Source organism: Tympanuchus pallidicinctus, unplaced genomic scaffold (assembly GCF_026119805.1).
Source record: "Tympanuchus pallidicinctus isolate F22 unplaced genomic scaffold, pur_lepc_1.0 scaffold1, whole genome shotgun sequence".
Classification (NCBI taxonomy): Eukaryota; Metazoa; Chordata; class Aves; order Galliformes; family Phasianidae; genus Tympanuchus; species Tympanuchus pallidicinctus.
In genome coordinates this window covers 75,888,751-75,913,476 of record NW_026294618.1, presented here as the reverse complement: position 1 = coordinate 75,913,476, position 24,726 = coordinate 75,888,751, and the positions used below count along the sequence as shown (strand labels likewise).

Genomic DNA, 24,726 nt, shown 5'->3' with positions numbered 1-24,726 from the left:
ACAATTTCTTCGCTGAAATTACTTTTGGTTAAAGTTTGGACTTGGGAGTTGAATTTTGATGCTTAGAAAATCAAGTTTTAATGTTACAGTCTGATTTATGTACAGCATGCATTCAAGGCATGTTAATTTTTCTTGGCTTTTTTTTCATTTTTTGTTCTTACGAGTTTTTCTGCAGAACATTTTGTGATGCAAGAGAGATTTAGAGCAGTTTTGGTAACAGAAGACATAAGAGTGTTTTTCTGTCTACCCAAGTGTTGTGAGGGTTTCAGTAATGGAAAAGATAAGCTATGATCATCAGATATCCTCTGCATATCCTCCATCATGCTCTCAATAATTTTCTCTTGAAACTTTTTCAATCACATTTTAGCTGAAGTTTTGTTTAGGTGGTAACTTTCTGATTGTATGGAAGTACTGCTATGATCTTCTCATACAGAATATGAAAAAAGTATTCAATTCCTGCTGGCTCACTTCCAGGGACTGCAGGTAGGATGTTGACCCACAGCCAGCAGTGGTTGAAGTTGAACCAGATCCACTGGCTCCTTTGTGGGTTAGCATGAGTGTGTAGCAGTCATTAATTTTGTCCTTGGTTACAGTGCTTTCTTCAACAGTGCTTTAGAAGCTAGCTATAGTCTGAAGCTGTGTGTGTGTGTGTGTGTGTGTGTGTGTATATAAGAAATCTGTATTTGCTTTGTCTTGCTATTGGGGCTTGATGCTTTTGGTGATTACCTTACCAGCCAAGAAATGAAATTGCTAATGACAGACGGAATGATGATGATGAACTGACAACATGAACATTGAGTTTGGCTCTGAAAAAGCTGTGCAGATTCCACTTTAATTAAACCAAAGCCTGCTTCATTTGGAAAATGTAGTATGGAACATGAAACTTACATATACTCCTTTAATATGACGTCAAAAATACCTAAATTGTGGATCTTATTAAAGAAAAAATATTTGGCAGTATTGCAGTCTTCTCCATTCAGTTGTAACAGGTGGTGCTTGGAATCTATAGATATCAGCTGTAGTTGCTGTGAATAACTGAATGTTTTATGTTGTTCATGTCAGTGTGAGCATTTCCGAGATAACAGATTTTTGTGAAAAGGTTTTGATGGCTCAGAATTAAAGTTTATAGAGTACAACAGTGGGACAGTTATCTGGTTGTGTGATGTACACTTGTAGAAAGAAAGTGATTTTAAAAAAAGTCTATCAGCTGTTTTTCTGTCTGTTGACAGCTCTCTTGTGTATATATGTATTTTAAGGGAGTTGAACTTTACAACAGTTCTGTCTTAACTTCTGCCAAAGTCAGTTCAGTATCATTTCTAGCTATTTTCTCTTCACGGTTGTCATACAAACCAGATGAAAAAATATTGGTAGGATGCCACAGAGAAGGGTAGAGCTTCCATTGAGCTTCTGTTTTGAATTTCGGGGATATTTTGTACACCTCAGTGACATTCTCCTTGACTGTTTTGCGTCAAGAAATAAGATACAGCATCGTATGTTCTATGGTGACAGGCAATAAATCCTGTTCTGTTGAGCAGAGCAGGCAGCAACGTGCGGTAAGAGTACAGGTGTGGTGTATGTACAGCCGACCAGAAGGGGGAAAGTATTGTTCTCCTTCTAATACCTGTATGCTGTAAGTGCAGGAGAAACTAGGTTAAAATAACACAAAAGCCAATCTTGTTCATGAAGCAAATGAAATATAGACGGGCTGATCCAAAAGTATTGCCTTCTATTTTATGATGTTGGCTCACAATGTCAGAGGTGGATGTTGTTGGTAAGGCAGTAGAGGTTGAACCTTCCAGCCAGTATTCTCTTACATTTTGTTGCTGCATGGCAATTATTTGCTAATATTAATTTTTCAAAAGTAGTGTGGCTCCAGAGCAGGTATGCAGAAGACCTGAGTGCTGAGGGCTATGTGAGGCAGGTGTGCTTGCTTGCTGATGATAACTAAGGGAGCTGGCTGATATCAGCAAGTGCTGGGCATTGCAAGTTCTAGGTGGGCAGCTAGCACTCCAGCTTTTTTGTTCCAGCCTGCAATATTATTTTACAATCATATGAAAGTCAGATGAAGTCCAATTCTGCAGCTCATGTTTCTGAAGAACAGCATGAATGTTGTGTCAGTCTCTGCTCACTGCACTGATTTCCAGTTGTCTGAAAGAGCATTCAGGAACATTTAGCAGGCAGAGCACTCAAAATGAAGATGGACTGCACACACCAATGCGTGTCCCTCTGCAGCCAGGTTGCATCATCCTGAAATATGCCCAAGCTCTTCTTGGTGGTGTGTAGAAATAGGACAAGGAGTGATGGCCTGTAACTTGAACGTAGGAAATTCTGTACTAACATGGGGATGAACTTCTTTATGGTAAAGGTGATGGAGCACTGGAACAGATTGCTCAAAGTTGTTGTGGAGTCTCTTTCTATGGTGATATTCAAGACCCATCTGGATGCCTACCTATGTGACCTATTATAGGGAACCTGCTTTAGCATAGAGACTCTATGGTCTCTCGAGGTTCTTTCCAACTCTTGTGATTCTGTGAAACAGCTGCAAGTTTCTGCTGGCCTTCAGTGATAACACTCAAAATATGTACTGCATTAGAGGAATGAAGAAATTACATGAAGGATGTAACTGTAGGGAGGTCTAAGGAGACTTTTTTTATTGACTTGGTTAGCACCTTCAGCTAAAGAACTGTAATGTGAGTCATTGCCCAGCAACAGTTGGCAGCCCAGAGGCAAGCTGAATTCTTGTTTTGTTCAGATATAGTGTGGTTAAAAAGCCAAAGCTTTCCCCTTTTTATCCAGAAACTGCAGGTGTAGCTAATGGCAAATAAGAAACATAAAAGAAACCCTGTTTTATTTTGATAGAGCTTAAACCTTGGTGTTTCAATCAGTCAAACGTTGGACCTGTGCTTCTTGAAGTACAAATGATCCTGAACCTGTGATTGGTGTTTCCTTTTACAACTACCTTAGCTGTATCTGATGCTGTATGGTTCCTTCTTTCCAAGAAGTGGTTATGATGTTTTTAAGGTGTTTTTAGGTGTGTCTTGTTTTAAACCTAGTAGAACTATTATGTTTTTGTCTCCTGTAGAATAATCCAAACCTCTGGAGGTTGGTGGCCCTGCCTGTGGCAGGGTGGTTGGAACTTGATGTTTGGGGTCCCTTCCAACCTGAGCCATTCTATGAAACCAATCAAAAATATATGCAAATTTATTGAGAGATTACAGGCAGCCCTGCTGCTCCATGCTATGATTTTACTAGGCTGAACTACGGGAGTTGTTCCACTAAAGGGAAGAGATGGATTTGGAGTCCCATGAGTAGCTTTTGGTTCATTAAGATATATTTAGTTTGAAAGAGTGAAATTTAAACTTTGATATCGAAGGATTAGAATTTCTTTTGCTACGGAACTGTCACTTCAAATACAGTTCTGCAATAAAAAAAGAGACCTGAGAATCTGTAGTTTCTGATGAAAAGCCATCTGTCTACAAATGGAGAAACTTTCAAGGGAGCACTCATCATAGTAGGAAAAAAAAAAAATCACCATGTTTTGAGTGAAGTGTGTTAATCTGGGGTAATAAAATTATTCAGATCTAGTATTCCTTTAATTCCTTTCATTAAGAAAACTATCTTTGTGAGAACATAATGACTGACTTTATAATCAATGTAATCTAGAGCTCGTTCACCGAAGCAAGATTTTTTCCTTACAAGGCAGGTTTAACCTTGTAATCACTCTAACGATTATTTAAAATGTGGCAGTGGCAATAAGTGACAAATTATGACAGACTCTTTTTAGAAATTCAGCTGCTGTTACTGCCATCATATAAACTGTCCGAAATAAACTGAGATAGAGCACCAGGAAGACTTAGAACTAGAACAATTTTATATTCTTTTAAAGATTATAATAATGATAGTGCTATAGACACTGGGCAGTTTTTTTACGAAATGATCTCAGCTTATTTTTAGGGGATGTGTTTTTTCTCCTGATTAAAATGATAAGCTTTGGAAATATGTTACATATTTTCTATGCTATGGGCTTGGCAGCTGTGTATTTCCTAAGTGCGGTTAATAATAAGCTCCCATAAGTATTCTCTACAAGACAGATTTAAAATAAATATGAGTTGATTTCCCCTACCCCCAGTCTATGGCAACCTTGTGTTTACTTGCTGTATTGCTTAGAATGATCCAACCCGAGTGCTTAATGCAGTGAAGATGCATGAAGGTGTCAAAATATGTAAGGTTTTCTTGTTTTCCCTTTCTAATCTCTCTTGCAGTCAGTCTCACTAAATGTACCTTGCATGGACTGAAAAACATGCTGATGTCAGAACTTCCATAAGTTCTTCCCTACGTTAGGGCCTGCATACTTTAATTGCTTTCATAGATTTTCTTCCAGCTATTTTTTTCTTCTCAGCATGTGGTTTGCTTTTTGGAATGCACGTGAACTTTGTTAATCGCTTGGTTTGCACAAGCAGGTCCAGTGCTGTGACATGGAGATGTGTTCTGCCAGATCAGGGTGTGTAAAGCCCCTCTGTGTTCCACACAGCTGCTGAGATGCACAACTTGAAATTGCTGAGAAGAAGCTTTATGTGGAGCAATCAGCCCTGGAGGCTTCTTGGAATGGGGTGGGATGGGTTGCTGGCTGTACGTGCTGCAGCTCTGCTGTGGTGGGTGTAGTTTGGGTGGGCACGATGCGAATACCTGTACAGATCATATACTGAGAGTGGGAGCAAAGGGAGAGAAGTGTTTCATCCAAGAAAAGCTTTTCACAAAGAGCAGTATCTTTGTGTTGCCAAAGGAAGGAATGAGCTGCAGTGCCCTGGTCAGATGTCCTAATATAGGGTTTGTCTGTCTGTTTCTTTTTTGTATCGCCATGAGAAGGCTAAATGTCAAATTCTTGAGATGGGTGTGCTTACATTTCTATGAGAACTGCAAATTTTGGTAATAAACTCTGACCATCAGTCTGTGTTTATCTGAATCTCATTTTTGACATCTTTAATCCAAGTTCTAGATCTGTCTGATAAACCCCAAGAAATGAACTTTGGATTCATAAAGCTGCAGTGAAGAAAGTCTTTGTTGCAAGAGACTCATCTTGGCTGAGTGGCCAAGTTAGTGGCAGTAAAGATAATTACCAGCTCAATGAAGTAGGTGGGTTTTTCTGTAACAGTGGGGAGATAGGTTGCTCTGGGCATAATTACTATGTAGCTAATGCACAAGCTGGGAGAGGGAGGCTTTATGGATTCAAAACAAATCAGCACAGGCGTTCTGCCATCAGAGAGGGGAGTTAGGAAGGCTCTTCCCTTCAGCTCAGGTAGATTTGCGTTGCAGGCGCATTGACTTTTCAAAATTCCCTTCAGGTTCTGAGTTGGCTTCTGAACTCCTCCAGAGTTTCTGTGTTGGAATCACTGTTGTTTCATGTGTTATCTTCATTTTGTAATCTGATTATCTGTGTATGGCCTTAAATTGTTTCCAAAGTGCACTGAAAGGAGGAATTTTTCCCTAAGCATAAGTATTTGTAAGCTGACCCATCCTCGGGTCTAAACCTTTATTGTAACTTCCCAAACTTTTAATATTCTAGTAGTTTGCTTTCAGTCACTCTTTCATGACCACAAAAAAAAAAAAAAAAAAAAAAAAGTATTTTTTTCCCTCTTTGTCCCACGTGCCATAAGTATGACATTAGGCTAAGTAATTTAATCTGCTAATTTTCTATAAGCTTGTTCTGCTCATCATTTGATAATTATTTCCAGCAGATTTTGTTCCAGCTTTTATAATGATGGAAATGGTTTCTATACCTGAAACTACTTGGATCCTTCTTGGTGGGAGGATCCAAACTGTAGAAATTTTGGAGCAAAGTGATAATAAAAAAAGAAATACCTGAAGTTTACTTAACGCCTTTGCTGTGCCAGTGTTCTCTGTTATGAGATGTCTTATTATTCTTGTAAATATTTTATGTTCTTTGGTCAGTTCAAATATCTTGAAATTACAAGCTGAACTAAGTAGTTGAATAGTGCTAAATATTTATAGCTGAGTATAGCCTATAACTTTAAGGAAATGAAAAATAACTATTGTATTTTTGTTAGGGGCTGTTAGATCTCTGAAGAAGAATTAGCCCATGAAGCTTGTTAAATTTACTAGTGAACAGCATGAGCCATCTTCTTAAATTCATCAGTTGTGCTCCTACTGGGAACCTTTACATTCTGTAAAAGAGATGCTTCTTGCTGTAGGTGAACTTTAGAACATTTGGATGCCATAACAGTGTGACTGTTAGTCATTTATGATTTCTTTTGTGTACAAATCTTGGTACTTTTGAAAAGGCCAATATATAGGCAAAACACTTTCCTCTTTCACCTTCCCCATGTTCCTGAAGGACTTCCAGTATAGGATTTTTTTTGTGGTTTTTTTAAATTTAAAACTTCTTTTGTAGCATATGGTATAGAATGGGATGTAGTTGACTTTTTTTCCTTTTTCTATTTTTTTTTAAACAGCCATCTCATAACCTTATCTATTTTATATTCTATTGAGTTAGACTAAAACGAAATACTTATCCATAAATCAGGCTCTCTGTTCGTGATTATTGTGAGCAGCGATGCAGGGACCGATTCTAATAGAATTTGCAGGGAAGAAGTCAATTGAGTTTCTACAGGGGTCACGGAGGATCCATAAACTCCCATGAGGCAGTTATCAAAGATGTAACTGTATGCAATGGAGCAGAACAGAACTAACTCCTTTTACTTACTGCTTCTTGATTGAACAATTAATTTGACAGTGGTCACCATGCACTTTGCCCTTTTAGAAAGATTTGATTGTACAATCTTATAAGACATTTATAAGCTTCAAGGTGATTTTAAGTTCACAAGTAATTCCTCCAAAAACCTAATTGGGTATCAGTGATGCTTTCTACTCAATGGACTCTTTCTTAATACTATCACCATTCAATAATACAGTAAATATTCAATAATTCAATAAAACAACAACAAAGACAGTTATGTGTTTTCTGCATGCCATAGGTCTGAGACAGAATGGGGCTTTGGACAATGGAGCCTTAAGGGCTGTACAGGGAACTTGTTGACTCAAACAGTAACTAAGCTTAACAACAGTGAGAATGGAAGAATGGAGCCTTAAGGATCCAAGTTGAAAGCTTGTAAGGTCTATGGAACCTCACTCTTGCAGAGGTGGAGTGATGGGCTTACGTTTACCTTCATTTCCTCTCACGTGCCCTCATGGCTTATAAAGATCAGAAAATGGAGGAGGGTGTCCATGATGGCCAGAGACTCATCAGAAATTCCTGAGTCTTTTTGACACAAATAGGGTGCTGCCCTGAAGGGTGGTCCCAGATAATCAGACTATATAATGCGGAACCACATGTATTTATACCTAGATCAAGACCACAAACTCCAGACAGTGCTGGATCCAGGAGTGGTGAGCTCTACCTGTCTTTAAATCTCTTTCGCTGTTTTTATTTCTTCTCTTTGTTCTTTTATTTGCTTTTCTTCAGTAGCTGCTGCCTAAATTTGCTGTGAAATAGTTAAGGGGGAAATAACTTCTGTGCCAAGTACCCTTATCCGTGGTGCTTACTAATTGTTAGAAACTTGCCTAGTTTTGCCTCAAAGTAGCTGATCAGTTGTTGTTAGAAAGCTCAATAAATTGCCTTGTATTGTTCTTCTGGGCCATGGTTGTCTGACGACCTGCTCTGGTGACTCTTAAGTAGTGAGTGCTCTGTTTGGTGAGTCTTTGGAATCCCACCTTAATCGCAACCTTCTGGGTGAGATGAGACAGCATATGAAATGTTTGTTTTAGTGGGTTGGCTGAGCTGCTGCCAAACAATCTCCTAAAAAACGGAGGAAAATCCTTTGAGAAGAAATAAAACAGGTATATTAATGTTGAGATGGCTAGCTGTGATTTTTTTTTTTTAAATGAAAACTAGACTATTAATGACTACTTGTTGGTACCAGTAAAAAAACCGAAACCAAAACAAGCAAACAAAAAAAAAAAAAACAAAAAAAAGGGTACAAGTTATAGTCTAAAGGCACAGCATTTTCCCCTTGAAAAATGGTTTGAGAGTTAAAATAAAAGCTGCTGATTTATTTTGAGACTATTGGCCAGAGTGTCTTGTGCCTGCAGCTGATATTTACAGCTGATTAATACTGTATGACTAGAAGATTATTGTAGTAACAATCTCTGTAGCAAAAAGGGAATATAACATAGTTTTTATTCTGCACCATATAACTCATGCAGAACTCATTAAGTTTACAGGTGTGATGATAATGGTCATATCATTTGGTGTTTGGGTTTTGAGCCAATTTTATCTCGTTAGTCTTCTGTTTAGGTGAATAAAGAAGCAGAGGGCATCAAATTGTGCATCATTTTCAATGGTAGTTTTAAAGGACTGCCTTTGAAATTGTTTTTATAGCTTTTACACATACACTATTTCTGGCTAACTATGGTTGAATGGTAGAGAGATTCTTACATGCCAGTGAGTTAAAATATTAAATGTGAAAAAATTCTCAGTGCCACAAGATCACTTCCAGATCTGGATATACGTAAATAATCTTTGTCTATTTTTAAAATCATTCTGAGACAGTTTTTGTATCGTATTTGAGTACTTACTTTAATTGCATTGAAAACTTGGTTTAATTGTAGGTCATTTCAGTGCTTGGACAGATAGTGACATCATCAACCAATTTTTTCTGACAAAAGTTTGGGTTCTGTTACATGCAGCTGATTCATTGTCAGTTTCTGTGAAATCCAAATCTTCATATAGATTTGAAGGAAAAATAACCAGGAGGACAGCTGGGTGCTTCATCTGAGACTAGTTTCTCCTCGTTCATCATTTGGACATAGGAGGGCTGCTGGTGTTTTGCTGTGCCAAGATGCTGCTACTCCCTCCCTCTCCCTTTCCTGTCTGTGTGTTCCCATCTCTTTTGCTACTGTAGTGCCCATGGCTCTGAGCTGTGACTTGCCTGCAGTCTGCTGCCCCTGCTCCTTCCCTCACCTCTTCACTGACCTGCTTTGGGGCTGACTTGCCTACCCTTCTCCACTGTCTTTAAAGTTCTTTGATGCCCACTGCTATTTAAATGATATTGCTGGACACAGTGACATGGTAATGAACACATCATTGAAATAAGTGGTGTAGGAAACTGTAGCGGTCAGGATTGCTTGATGAGACTTTTATTTCTTTTTTTCTCCTTTCCAATTTTATGCTAATGAAATGACAGAGTATCTGAAAAATTAAATGATGAGGGAGGTGTAGCGTAATAGCCTGTGAAATGCATGATGTAATCTAGTTTTCCTTCAAAACAAGTTTGTGTGGCCATCTGCTTCACAAACAGGATTAAAAGCCTGGTCCTTGCCTTGGGTCAAGGTTTTGTGACTCCTGAAACTGATGGAGAGATGCCACTTCAATTTGCAGTTGGCAATTGCTGTTGCTAACACACAGCAGGCATCACTGCAATCCCACAATAGCAGGGGTTGCACCTCCATGAGCTACCATTCAGTTCACCAGGGCTGATGCCTCCAAATTTTTCAGAGCAGGGCTCCTTTTGGCAAGTCAACATCCTGCTGCCCAGGCCATAGCTGCTGGGCAAATCCTGGTAAAGCACGCACTGGGATTTCTGTCTTTTTCTCAGTATCACTGCAACCCTTTGTGCTTTAGTTAACTTGAAGTATAGAATCATAGTACGGTTTGAGTTGGAAGGGATCTCAAAGCCCACCCAGCCCCAACACCCTGCCATGGGCAGCTCTGCCACCCACCAGCTCAGGCTGCCCAGGGCCCTATGCAGTCTGGCCTTAAACACCTCCAGGGATGGGGCACCACAGCTTCTCTGGGCAGCAGTGCCAAGCCCTCTGAGTAAGCAATTTCCTTCTGACATCTAACCCGAATCTTCCGTCTTCTAGTTTAAAACCATTCCCCTTGTCCTGTTAGCATCAAATGATGTAAGAACTCAGTCTACACTTTTTTTACGAGCTCCCTTCAACTACTGGAAGACTATAATGAGGTCTCTCCAGAGCCTTCTCTTCTCCAAACTAAACAGTCCCAACTCCCTCAACCTAACTTTATAGGATAGGTGCTCCAGCCCTTTGATCATCCTTGTGGCCCTCCTTTGTACCCACTTCAGCATATCTTTCTTGTGCTGGGGGGACCCAGACCTGGATGCGGGACAGCAAGTGGGGCTTCACAGAAGCATGGCAGAGGTGGGCAAGCGATGGATTTATGCTTGCTATGAGGTAAGCTGCCCCGTGGCTGTAATGCATTCAGCAGCTCGAGTTGAGGTCATAGTGGAGTGGGGGTAGAGCAGATAGATGATGCTGCTAGAACTGGAAATGGCTGTAATGTCATTTTATTGTTCATACCATTTTCTATTTTTGAGATTGTTGTATTCAGGACATTTTTTGCTTTAACAGTTGAATGAACCAAAAATTAAGTTGTCGATGCTTTAACAATTAAATGGTGAAATATTCTGAAAAAAGTTTATTGTGCATGGATTTTTGTTTTCAGAAACTCCTGAATGTACAAAGTTTGAAAAGTTATAATGAAGATATTTAAAAAGCAGAGAAGCTAAACAATATTTTTCAGCAATAAGTGCCATCACAGAACTGAATTTTACCATGAATATTTCTGATCTTCAAAATATACCATGAGACACTTTATAGTGTTTCCTAATGTTACTGTATTTTAAATTCATATTCAAAATTAGTTCTCTTTTTATACCAGTGAGACTGTCTCATCCTTTTTCCGCTGCTAACAGCTCAAGGTATATTTTTAACAGCTTTTACGATTTTGAAACTAAGCAAAAGGATGTCTTAAAACAAAATACTGAATAATTTCCTGGACGTGGTTGCTGTTATGATTTTATGTGCTATTAGAGTGACACAGAACAGCTTTGTGTGTTATAGTTGGTGCTGTTGACCTGCTGACTCCTGCGTCACAGTATGTCATTGTACACAAAAGGAGTAACGTCTAAATAGCAATGATGTACGACAATTGTCTGTCCTTGTGATCTTAAATTTTGAAATGTCTTTTTATTGTTCATGATCATCCATCATCTGGCTGCTACATCAAGGTTACCTTTAGCAACCTTGGCATTTAACCCCTTTATATGTGGACGTTAAATGCCCAGTTCTTCTATCTGATTAAAGAGAGAAAATAATTCTGAAGTGGATTATGTCTTGTCATCTTTGTTAGAAAGCAGTTATATGCAAAACCAGAAACTCTGATTCTAAGGGAATCTGTTTCTATTTGCCATAGCCTTTTGTTATTTATTCTCTGTAAACCATTTAGAGGGTGAGTTTGGACTGTCAGTGATTACTCTGTAATTAGTGCTCATGGGCAGTATATGGTTGAAGCTGCATTAGAGGAGAAAATATATATCACTTGTTAAAGGCCACATGACTTGTACAGAAGGACCTAAGTGCAAGCTCTAAGGTGTATTAAATTGCAGGACTTATCAGCAGCATAAATACTACCATCGCTTCTCCAATTGCTTAATGTACGGCTGTTCCTCAAAGTGAGGCAGTGATAACGTGCGTTTTGTTCACAACAGATTGAGCGTGTGGCAATTATCAGTAAGCCATGTGATGGTGAATCTTGTTCCCCAGGTCAGGAAACTAGGAACAGGTACTCTGTGACAGATTGGAGAAGGGCTTTCCAAAATGACCACAGTGCCCATACAAATACACAGTGGAACATCTGTGCAGCCATCAGGCAGTCATTTATACACATTAGTGAGGGCACTGGTTTTGTGCCGCTCCTACAGGGCGTGCAAACACAGCGCAAGTGTTATTTTGATGGAAGCCTGTCTTGCCAAATTTTGTTATTATAGGATAACATACAAATGAGATGAGATGAAAAGCCTAAAAAGGCTACCTACATGTGTGCTTTAGTACTGCAACATGCAAATATTTCTGCTGGGGTTAGTCCTCTCAGTGCAATGGTGAGCACAGGACGTTGCAGTTTCTTCATTGGAAGAAACTCACCCAGGTGTATCATTTTCTCCATTACTGCCTTCACCCTATGCTGTCACTGTTGGCAGAAATGTCAAAGACTTCAGTGGTACAAAAGAAATCCACTGCTGAGCAAGACAAAACTGTAAGTTTTGTCTTCAGTGCTATGTTTGAGAACACAACAGTTTAGTTCCCAGAAATTTAAGGTTTTCCTCCTTTCATTTACATAATTTCTGTAGTTGGTGCTTTTACTGCAGCTGTTGACTCACCCAATAAATGTTTTCCTCTATAAATGTGCAAATACCTAGATATATGCACCCTAACTATGCTTTCATAAATAAAGTTTTTGTCATCTTAGAAACCTAAACAGTTCAACTAAAATAAGTAAATATTTGGGAACTTAATTGATTTCCTCAAGACAAAGCTGAGTTGTTGCATTTCATATGATGAGCAAATTCGAAGAGTTGAAGAGATACAAGAACGATTTACTTTATAAAAATATGCAGATCCCATAGAGGAATGCACATCAGCTGCTTTTTTGGTTTATTTCTTCAAAAGGGTTCCAGTTAAGTATAATATGACCAATTTGTCTTTTTGAGATTAGTTTGAGGTGCGTTTAATGTTACTCTAATGCTCCACAAATTAAATGTAATGGTGTACTAAATATATTTTTTCTTTCCAGTTTTAGAAAATGTTTGCATTTCTTGTTTTTTTTAAATTTTCATTTGATTTTCAAAGTCAATGTCCCTGACACCTTCTGTAGTATGAAAATGTGTTGATAATGAGATCATTCTTCCTTGAGTATTTTACTGAGTTCATGTCTCAGTGGTACTCTTCCCACATGTAGTTTTTTGGTGTGTGATGGTACTATTGAGCATATCATCTCTTTGCTGTAAAATAGCCATAGTGTATTCTTTTACTGACATAAAAAAATTGACTTGGCAATGCCTAGCTTATTATCTCTTTAATGTTTTCATAGAATGTATACTTTGGTTTAGGGTTTTGAGCTTATATATACTTAATGTTAGCAGATAACTGCATATTTATTTATTCTGGCAATATCATTAATTGTTCAGAAGAAGACTTAGTTTTTCAGGCAAACCTAGAGCATCTGTTTGTAATTCTGTCTTGAGCATTGCCAACACAAATTAGTATTTGTAGTTCAGTTACCAGGCATTTTCAAAGTTCCTGAGTTCTATGAGAATGATTAATACTGAACTAATGGAATAATCCAGGCTTCTATCCTAGGTTTATGGAGGCTTCGTGAGCATAAGCTTTCCAGTTTCCTAGTTATGTAGCTGTCTCTTTTGGGATGAATCTCTGCTGATTGTCACCTAAGTCAGGGTTTAGAATGGGGATGCAGAAAAATCATTTAAAATGTGTATGTGTTGGGGCAGGGATTGATTCTTCAGTCCTTTGCCTATTAAACTTTCTTTTTCCTCCAAATTATTATTATTTGTAATGAATGGGGGGGTCAGGCTCGGTTCTCCTTCTCCCATAGAAGAAGAGACATTCTCATTTCATTGGTTTGGGACATGGTTCATTTTAGAAATTACTGAAGGCTCATGTTTTTCACACAGGTGCTGCTGGCATTTCTCTTACTCTGCACAACACAGTATTGCTGTTAATTTTAACACTGTTGTTTGCAAGCTGTATCAGTTCTGCTCTGCGTTAACAAAACCTGTACTGTTCTTCTAGCTTTTGTGTGTCACAATAAACCTTCAGTCTCTCCTTTTACTAACAGGCAAAAACTATTTCTCATTTTCTTGTACCCTACTCTACAAAGTCTCGTTCCATGCTTGTTGAACTGAAACAAGTAATCTGATTTCACTCATGACCCGTTGCTAAAGCTACAGTACGATGATTAAAGGCTCACATTTCTTGGCCATGGAGAAAATGAGATTTAACTGAAGATTTATAGTGATGTAAACATAATATTTTCTGGAGCTTTAAAAAAAAAAATACACACGCACAAAAAAAAAAAACCCAGCAGTTTTAGCTGGATAATCTTGCTGAGCCAACAGTCAGTGCACATCAATTTATAATTCTTCATATTAGGTCAAACCTCCTTGAAGTATCTATTCCTCTTTGAAATTTCTCCCATACCAGTAGCAATTTTTGAAATGACAGTGTGTGTGCTGATGTGTTGTGGCTGGGCCAACTCAGTAAGCAAGTAGATGACAATTTCTCATGACAGATATTATGGCTTTCCAGCTCCTTCTTTTTTCATTTTTCACTATAAAATAATGTTGTAAGGAAAAAGAGGGAAACCAATGGCTATGTGTATGGAAGCATGTTGTATATTGGAATTCCCATGACTTCTTTAAAAATGAATTCTGTGAATGGAAGTAATAGCTTCAGAAAAAAAACCCTTGATTCTTCCTCTCCAAGTAAAATTCATGGTCAGTTTTCAAAAAATTGAGTAATTTCTGAGGGATACTAAATTATTCTGAAACTTCCTTAACTGGAATAAGTATCTATTGTGTAGGTATTGACTACTGTCAGAAATGTACCAGTACTAACCAAAGACAGTTTGTGAGGGAGGCTTGCCATTTTCCAGAAATACCTAAGTGTGTACACATCTTAAAGAGTATCGTTTAGTGCTGCTGAGGTTCTTGGATTGAATACCAGTGTTACATGCCTTCCTGGTCTAACTGTTAATTCTTAACAAGGATGGCTTATCTTGAAGCTAGTGATTACTTTGTCTTCTAAAATACACTAAAGTATGCTTCTGAATTTGATAGGTTTTTGGTTTTTTTTTTAAAGCTTTTATCTTGAAGATCAACAAATTTGGAAAAAGTGAAAATTATACAGCTTTTCCCTACTGTCAAATTGGTACGTGGGATGGGTGGGAAGTGCATATGGGCATCTTAGCCGTAGTGCTCTTGTCTGTCAAATTATGGTTCCTTTTTTTTTTTTTTTTTTTTTTCTGAAAATATCTCAACCTCATTATAGGTACAGACATTTCTTTTGACTTTTTATAATCTTGATTAAATGGAAAAGGGAAACTGGAGTGACTAATCATTGCAACTGAAGAAACATCTATTACATTTTTAACCATAGGATGTCACCAGAGTACATAGAGTAGTCTGTGTGATAAAGCGATATGGAGCTGATTTCAGGCTCTCTGATAATTTGTTTTGAGTATAAACAATCCAAATGTGCAGAGGCTTTCTGGAATCAGTCATTGCAGCATTTTGGCCAGTTCCGCTGTAGAAAGCCATTCTGTCCTAAAGGGTTGACTGGAAGTGGGAGTGGAGTTACTGATGTCAGGAGCTATTTTTATATTATTTTACTAGAAAAATCTGTAGTGACATTTTATGAGCAGTGCAGTTCATTACAAGAATCCTTTGGACATTTGAGGGAAAGTGTCCAAGTAGCTTTGCAGAGCAAGTAAGTTTAGGAGGCAACCCTAAGTAGTTGCCTACTTTCAGATCCAAACTTTCCTGTAGTTTTGCATCATTGCTCTTACTTGGTGATAACCACAGTATTTGCATGCAACTATTGATTTTGTTTGTGGTAGCATTTATTTTATTCATCAGCCTCGTTGATAAAGTGGTGGCATGCATGTATGCATGTGTAAAATATGGAAGGTATTTTACATTAAAGCTAGTTTGTACTCTAGAATAAATAAGGACTCTTATGGGAGATGCTAAATGCTTCTTCTGAATTATAGTTTTGGGTAAAGGGAACAGAATGTGGCCCTATACTACTGAAATTACTTTTGAAGCCTTCTCTGGGTTTTCTATACTTTTTCTTGTACTTTCTTGCATTGATTAGGGTCAGAGTAAACGTTGAATAAAGAGATAAAATTCAAAAGTAAATGTCTTTCGTGCTGTGGTTCATATTGTTAGGTGTTCTTAAAAGTTCATTCATTTTGTTGGAAAGGATTGCATTTGAAGCTTTTCGTCAGTTATCAGCTCATTGTTCAGTTATGAGTTTCTCTTCTTGGTTACAGCGAATTATTGCTTATTCTGCTTATTTCAGCAGCTGTAATTTCAGAAATAAATAAATAAATATATATATTTTTTCTAGTGGGAGAATTTTCTCCGAGGGAGAATCTTCTACTTGCGACTTTAGATAACTTTTCAATTTCAACAAGTGCTCTTGAACCATTTTGTGAGTGTGGTATTTTAATAGATTATATCTTCACAAAATACTATGAAGTTTTTGAAAAGTAAATGTTTTCTCATCACAGTTTAGTGATGCTGCTAATGTTGCATGAACAGAAAGACTAGTTTCTACATGAAAATAAATGGTAATCTATCCAATGGATGGCTTTCGTTTATTGTTTTCCCAGTCTTGCTTCAGCCTTGATTCCTTCAAGCTGCCAAAGAAGAAAAAACAAAATCTAACATAAATTTTATGGGAAAACATCATAGCGGAACAAAGAAATGACTGTTGACTACAACAAAATTTTATTTGGAAATTTATTTGGACTAGTGGTTCTTCAGAAGAGTCCAATTATGGGAGATAATAACCAAACCACAGAACTCTCAGTTAACTGAAGTAATATGACATGGCGCATTTATCACCTACTTAGCGTGTATTTTTAAACAAACAAACAAAAAAAAGGTAGTACACATGTAAAGATGTAAAGATGATAGTTGCTAAGATCTGAACAGAACTGAGGCTCATTCTAAGCAGAAGGATCCTCTCTTCCTTCATCTGTCAGAATTGAGTTTTTGCTTGCAGAACGTATCCAGAAACATTCTGAGGTGTTAAATACAAGGTTGAATGTAGCAAGAATTACTGCAAACTGCAGCATTCAGGATGACACATGAGACTTCAGAAGCCAAGACTAAAGCTGTGGGTATGCCAAACAAACTGTATGTTTGTGTTACTGGGTGGTTCACGTGAGAGCACAAATGTCTGAACTCTTGCCATGAGTTTTCTTTCTTTCCTGAGCAATGCAGTACCACTTCTGAAGTGTTTTCGGGTGTAAAGGAGAGTATGCTTGTATTTGGAAATAATTTTTTTTCTCATATACAAGATCTCTCTTACTTTTCACTTGAATAAGTCAGTCTGATGGTTAGCTGTGGTTACTGCCTTTTAATTCTAAATATTGTCTGTTCTAACTACCCCTTGAAATGCCACTTCTCCCAAGTGCTACTTTTACATTAGAAAAGTAATTCATGTGCTTTCTCAACACAGTAAAGCATGCAAGTGGAAAATATGGGGCATTTTTGTATGACTTTGAAGAACATGGATTTCCAACTCATTCTTGTGTAAGCTCAAAGGGTGAAGTGGGACCCTACACCTGTGTATGAAGAGGATTGCATGACAGGGGAACTAGCACCTCCTTGCCTGCAAAACCTGCCTGTAATGACAGAGGATGTCTGGGGCCAGAGGAGAAGGGGGAAGGAAGCTTCTCTGCAGTAGACTGAGCCATGTGATACTGGTGCCTGGGCCTTGGGTAGACGCTCTTGTTGCTTGCCAAGGACTTGGATTTCGGATGTGCAGGTGCTTGGCAGGCCTTGGGCATGTTATCCCCTGCACAAGTCCTCCTTTGGTATCTTTTGCCTTTATCCCCAGAGCTGTGCTGTCACTTTTGGTGTGCTGCAGATGCCCTTCTGCGTAGCTAGTGCCCACGTACATGAGCAGCTCTGCTGCTATGTGTTGTTCTCCATCTGCTGAGGGATGGGAAGGAAGGTGGTCACTGCGCCACATGTAACCCACTGCTCACAGATCAACCAAGTTAAAAATGCAGTTTGTTATAAGCATCTTTACTTTTATTATTGGAAGACCAAGCTGAGTTAGCAAAATGATGAGTGGCATGTTTGCTTGCTGTGTGTATTGATTTCTTTCACTGTGTGATGGGTCTGATATGCATGCACTCAGAAAAATCCAAGTAAGCACCATGCACTTGATGTGTTCCACTGAATAAAAGGCCTAAGAATTTGTTCAGGAAATTAGTTCTACATGATGTGCATGTGAAAGAGCACCTCTTCTGTGACACGTATTATAGAGTTGGATTATTAACTGAAAAGCAGTATCAACTACAAAAATGCAATAGGGAATTCATGTGAGATTGCCCTTTCATCCTGCAATCTGTGGCAGCATCAGAAGTGTGAATAAACTGTACAGCAAGGAGAGGTGAGCACAGCCTGGTAATCAAATACTGTGTTACATCTTGTGCTCATCTGGTGTGCAGTGGCTGAAAGTCAAGTGTCTGCAATCACCAGAGAAGTGTGGATGCATTTCCATTATAAATTAAGTAGCCTAATTGTGTTTGCTTGGGTTTCTTTGTGTTTTATAATTGTATTAGGCTCTTCCCCAGCAGGCAAAAGTGCTTTCATTCACTGGGGTTGTTGTTGTTGGGTTTTACTTACTAACTGCTCATCTGATGCTTTCAAAAGGGCAAGGTTTTGCATACTGTATGGGTGCAGGCGTGGTGCTGGTAGCATCTGACCATGCTGACACTGCCTGGGCAGCCTTTGCAGTCTGTGACTCAGGTGGGTCACACTGGTGGGATGCAGTAGATACTGCATTTGACAGTGACTTTGTTTCAGGAATCTTTAATGTTAATAAAATGTGCAGGACTGGAATAAAATAGGCAAATAGTCTCATTTTTTAAAAATGTCCTAAAATGCATCAATCATATATACACAAATACATGAATCTTATTTTTGAATTCTTTATATTCAGAGTAAGTGTGTTGAATCATGCTTTTTTTACATTTAAAATGCCACGTTGCAAGATTCATGGATACTATAAGTCTAAAGGAATTTTTTTTTCATCCAGGAGGGAGAGGTCTGGAATTCAAAACAACCGTTTTAACTTCCTGAAGGGAGGTTGTGGTGCAAAAGGGTCTGGCCTCTTCTCCCAGGCAAATAGTAGGACCCGAGGAAATGGCCAGAAGTTATACCAGAGGAGGTTTAGGTTGGATGTTAGGAGAAACTTTTTCTCTCAAAGGGTGGTTAGGCACTGGAATGACTGCCCAGGGAGGTGGTGGAGTCGCCGTCCCTGGCAGTGCTCAAGAGGCGCCTGGATGAGGAGCTACCAGAGATGGTTTAGTGCTTGTGGTACTAATAGGAATGGGAGGGTGGTTGGACTGGATGATCTTGCAGGTTGTTTCCAACCTTGTGATTCTGTGATTCTGTGATTCTGTGATTCTGTGATTCTGTGATTCTGTGATTCTGTGATTCTGTGATTCTGTGATTCTGTGATTCTGTGATTCTGTGATTCTGTGATTCTGTGATTCTGTTTCATCGTAGCTGTGCTGTTCAGGTCTGTAAGTGGTGTCCTACATCTACTTGTTGCTGAGAACAACCCCAAAAGATGAATAGATTGTTAATTTGTTATACAGTGACAGCAAGGATCATCTTATTCAAGTAATCTGACTGGTAGTGTCAGTCTGGAAAAAAAACAGATTTAGAGTAATAGTCCTTCGATTTCTGTGTGTATTTGTTTGTCACTACAGCATTGTTAACCCTTTGTGGTGAAAGATTCAAGGAATCTAATCCTGTGAAGTACTGAAATTTCAGAGGGTGCAGAAGAAGCTTGGTGCTTTGTGGTGTATGGTCTATTTCTTTTTTTCTTTTTTATAAAATGAATAAGCCAGTGTTGGTGACTTCATCAGTGGTTACAGTAAATCACGGCATCTTTTGGGAAAAACAGACCCTGACAATGTGTGTTTGTAGTTTATTGAGGTTGTCAGATCTAGACTGATGGAAGGATGTGGAATCTGTATGAGAGAGTTCTCCAGTACTTATGGGCGTCCATTCCTTTAAAATCTGTCTCTAGAAAGTTATAATTACTCTGCTTTTAGAATCTGTCTTCTGCATGCTGGTGCTTGGCCTTTTTGGTATTTTACTGTGCGTGTCACTGAAATTGCTAATGCTGTATTAGCCAAGCCCTAACTCACTTTGTTTAGGTGGATAGCATTTAGAACAAAAAAAAAGTCTGGTTTTGAAAATGCTTTGCCAAGTCATTCTACAGGAAGAGGTGATAAAGAGAAGTTTGATGGAGTTCACTAGATGTAGAATTGTGGAACAAAAGAAGTTTTCTGGAAAAGGAGAGGCTGAAAGATCCCTCATGTTGTCTGTGTGATTCTGTGAAGCTGAATAGAGCAGAACTATGGCAAAGAGCAGAGGCACACTGCAGAGTGGCAGACTTGGACTACAGCTGTGCAGGTGAACAGCTAAGCAGCATACCAGAGCTCTATCTCTTTTTCTTTCATTTTTATTTCACAGTTTGGTGGGCAGATTTTTTGGTGATAGCATTGCCTATGATTAATATGTTATGAAAAGTTCACTGGCAGACTTATAGGAAGAACAAAGCAGTGAGTAAAGAAGTTGAAATTCTTGTCGTGTCATCTTTCAGTAATTTGAAATGTCTAGCTTCAGCAAAGTGTTCATCTGTGCTGTTAATTGCAAAACATCTAGAAAGAATGTGTGGGTCATTTATTAAAAATGAGTCTTTCATGTCCTTGAAGGAACATGCTGCTTAGCATGGCATGTAATAGCAGAACATGTGCTTGTATCTGAAATACTTCTAATTTGTAATTCTCTTGGGCCTGGGCATGTATACAGACTGGGAGGAGCAGTCCTTGAGAATTGCCCTGCAGAGAAGGACCAGGGGGTCCTGGTGGATGAAAAACTTAACATGAGCTGGGCTTGTTTAGCCTGGAGAAGAGAAGGCTGTGGTGTGGTCTCATTGCAGCCTTCCAGTACCTAAAGAGAGCCTACAAACAGGAGGGGAATCAACTTTTTACAAGGGTTGATAATAGCAGGGCAAGGGGAAATGGTTTTAAGTTGAGGGAGAGGAGATTTAGGTTGGATGTCAGGGGGAAATTCTTTACAGAGAGAGTGGTGAGGTGCTGGAACAGGCTGCCCAGAGGTTGTGGATACCCCGTCCCTGGGGGTGTTTAAGGGCAGGTTGAATGGGGCCCTGGGCAGCCTGGTCTAGTATTAAATGGGGAGGTTGGTGGCCCTGCCTGTGGCAGGGGGGTTGGAGATTCATGATCCTTGAGATTCCTTCCAACCCAAGCCATTCTATGATTCTATGATATGATTCTCTTGGTAGTCAGCAGGAATGCCTATGAAATACTGTGCAGCAAAATAGTGGTTTTCATACAGTAGCTATTCAAAGAATGTTACTTCTTTGTAAATCTGTATGTAGTACTTTCTACAGAAAATCAAGGGGAGAGGAACATCAAAATCTTTGCCTCCTTTCTACTGCTCTAGAGTAAATCTTTATTCTTGAATTCACGTATTTGAGGTGTAAGATGTTCTCTGTGTATGTTTTCGCATTTAATGTCTGAAAATTTATAAAACTATAGTGATATTTTATTTTTAATTTTGGTAACTGTAAACTGTGGCAACATCAGAAAATGATGGAGACACTTTTTACCCTTGGATTGTGCTGTGCATCTCTGTACGTTATCCTCCTAACTTTCATTAGATTTTCATTATTTCACCTCTGAATGCATTTTTAGTTTGGTCTTACTGACCACCAATTCTGCTGTGACTTGTCACGTTGAGGCTCTATAATAATAAAGTTATAATCTGATGTCATAACTGCAGTTTGACAGACAATCAGGTCTTGCTTAAGATGTGCTGATGCTGAAAACAATGCTCAAGACACTTAATAAGTATGCAGATGTAATGGTATCTAAAAACCCAAACTCATTAGGATTGTAGCTGTATGACACACACAAAAAAGTCACATTTGATATCTCTGCTGTTAATTCAGGGTGGCCCCACGTATATTAAGTCATACGAGTAATGGAATGTGAAAACAGCTTTGTATGTAATGCACAATTTCTTCTTGGGCTGCAATGCATTATAGGTTTTTTTTTTTAATTTCCTCCAGGTACTTTTTTTTTTTTTTTCCTCCAATATTTGAAAACTGCCAGTTATGTAAGAAGGATAAATATAAGGCTCTACTCATATTTTTAACAGATTTTTTTTTTTCTTAACAGGAATGAACATCTGCACAGATGCTCTCAGTGCAAAGTTGCTAAATACTGTGGTAAATCATGTCAGGTAAGATGAAGAATTACAGCTATTAAGTACTGAAGAAAAACAATCATTTAAATACTTAATTTACAGGGTCTCCATGAATTTTCCACATTGGCACGTCTCTATATTTTTTGGTTTGCGTTTATGGATAGAGAGTGTATTGCCTTGTTTTATTTTGATTATTCTTACAGTTACAAATATAAGATTATATTTCCTGAGACAGAACTAAGATGAAAGTGTGTGATGTTTGGCTGTGCTTAGAGGGAGAATTCTGCAGCTTGCTGGTTGCAGACTGGAGGTTCTAAGCCTATTCTGCAGTAAAACCATTTGTATTTCAAGAGTAATTTTTATTGTGGGAAAGTATATATCCCTTTTGTTTTAAGAGGAAGAAAGATTTGAGTATTTGCAGGTAAGAGGCATTATTGGACAAAACAGTGTCTTGAAGGATGGTATCAAGAAGATGGAGCCAGGCACTTTGCAAAATGCATGGCAGGAAGATGAGGGACAATGGAAATAAGTTGAAAGAAAAAAGATTCAGATGTGTAAGGAAAAACTTCTTGACCCTGAGGACAACCAAGAATTGAAACAGGCTGACTAGGGTGATTGTGCCATTTGCAGCCTTGGAGGTTTTCAGATCCTACTGGATAAATTGCTGAGTGAGATCTGACCACAAAATTAACCCTACTATGCAACTTGAGAACTCCAGAGATCCCTTCCAATTTGAATTATCCTATTATTCTGTTGTATGAAACAGCTTGTAAAAGTGTTCAACCCTAAAAGCTTAGCTTTACTGTTTGATATTGTAACTGAAACTTGTGCACAGAAGTTGGCAGGACTTGGTATTGAATAGTCACACATGGATAGATGACTGCATAAGGTGTGACTTGCTTTAAAAACAACAACAACAACAAGAACAATAACAAAAACTGAAAAATCCCATTTAATTTCTGCATAATTTCTCTTGGGTTTGCATGGTTATTTTTTGTTTGCTTGTCTAAGGAAGACAATTAATTGTTAATAAAGACTAGTAGTGGTATTCTATTACTATTTTATAGTATTCTATTCTATATTATTAGATATAGAAATCTAACTTAATTCTTTGACCTTCAAGTGGTCCTTTCACTTGAAGGACCCTCACACAATGTGTTTTTCGTTGATCCTTTACAATGTGATACTAGAAGCAATTCTGCCTTACTATGATTTGCAATGCTCTCAACATGCCAAAACCCATTCTTCTGGGGATTAATACATATGGAGGGAGAAAGGAGGAAGATAGGACATTTTGATTCATTGTACAGCAAATGTGTGCAACGTACATTAGGTGCTTGCTGTAGCATCAATAATAGTGCCACAAAGAGATTTATTATAGGAAATCACAAGGAAAATATAACTGAAGAATATAGAAGACCAGAGTTATTTGTAAGGTAACTTTAAAACAAATGTGTGTCAGGAGAGTAATTGGTAAAGCCTCTGTTGATGACTCTCTAATGTGAAATGAGACACCATGGCCCTTATGCTGGCACCAACCTGCACAGGCAGATTTACAAGGTGTAATGCAATAGCCTCTTCTCACCTATGTGTAATAGCAACAAAACTAGGAAATGGAGTTTTAGCCTTTGGGAAAGCAATTAGGTGAATTTGCTTTGAGGATTCACACTGGATAGGCCTCAGGTTATCTTGAATATTCTTGTTTTTTGCTTCCAGCTCTAGGGTTCTTATGCTTTAAGCCATCTCCAGTTTCCCTACCTCCACAGGTACTGATTTCGGGGAGTCAGGGCTGGTTCTGCTTTAAGTAATCAGCACTTAACACGCTGTGTATTTATTGTCTCACAGCATCTTGTGCTGTTAATGTTATACAGAATTAATGTGTAATTAATATCACCCAGTCTCTTTTGGTAGTAGATAGCAAATTGAGAACAACTGAAAAAAATTTCAGTTATCTGGACAAAGCAGTGAATTTATTGAGACTGACAATTCTGTGCAAATGATCCGGATAAAACTGAGACAAAGCAGATCTGTTTTCTGTTGAGTTCTGTCCCCTAGTTCATTTTTCTTTCAATAAGCTGTCTAAACTACTGTGTAGCTCTTTTTACAACAGCTGTTAGTGGAGCTCTCCTTGGCCAAGGCGAGGGCTTTGTGCTCTACTTAGGCTTTGTAGCTGCAGTGCAATTCATTAGTTTGTGCCCTTACAGTTGAAATAATTGCTGAACAAAATAAACAGCAGGGTATTGACTCAAATTGGAGTTTGCACATTTAAAAAGTGAATATTGGCAAAACAGCATTATTTTATTCTTGTAAATAACAGACCAGCTTGGAAATATTGGTTGTGCTGTTGGATTTACAATTTACACTTAGCTGCACAATGATTTGATTAATTTTTCACGTGTATTAAATAAATCCCGCTATACAAAACACTTAACTGAGGCTTAAGTCTGTTAGCTTTATGGAGTTTTCCAATTAATACAGTTAATGAAATCAGAATTGAAGTAAAAATCTGACTTTCGAAAATGAGCCACAATGAAACACACTGAAACCCCATATTAACTGAATGGCTGAACTGGATTTGGGATAAAGGTAGACTTTGTGAATGAAACTTTGAAGTACACTCAGCAGGGAATTTCTGTTATAGGATGGACCAAAATTCATTGCAGGGGAGTTGAGCTACATGGCATTCAGAGGTCTCTTCCAATTCTAAGGATTCTGTGATTCTAAAATGAGCCATTTTTAAGGCTGAAAATGTCTTGTAGAAATCCTCACTTGGTTTCAAGTGTCAAGTGGTTAATAAAAAGTGTCTTTGTGTTAACCTGTGGGGGAGGAAATACCCTTGAAAAAGATA

At 38.3% G+C, this 24,726-nt stretch overlaps 1 protein-coding gene across 1 annotated transcript in view; it reads left to right on the top strand.

Moving 5' to 3' along the window:
• The window catches only part of SMYD3 (SET and MYND domain containing 3), a 355,779-nt gene that overhangs the window by 13,948 nt on the left and 317,105 nt on the right, over window positions 1-24,726 (top strand). Inside the window, exon 2 of the mRNA XM_052673327.1 lies at window positions 21,851-21,914. Coding sequence (XP_052529287.1) covers window positions 21,851-21,914 — 64 coding nt within the window. The remainder of the gene's footprint in view (window positions 1-21,850; window positions 21,915-24,726) is intronic.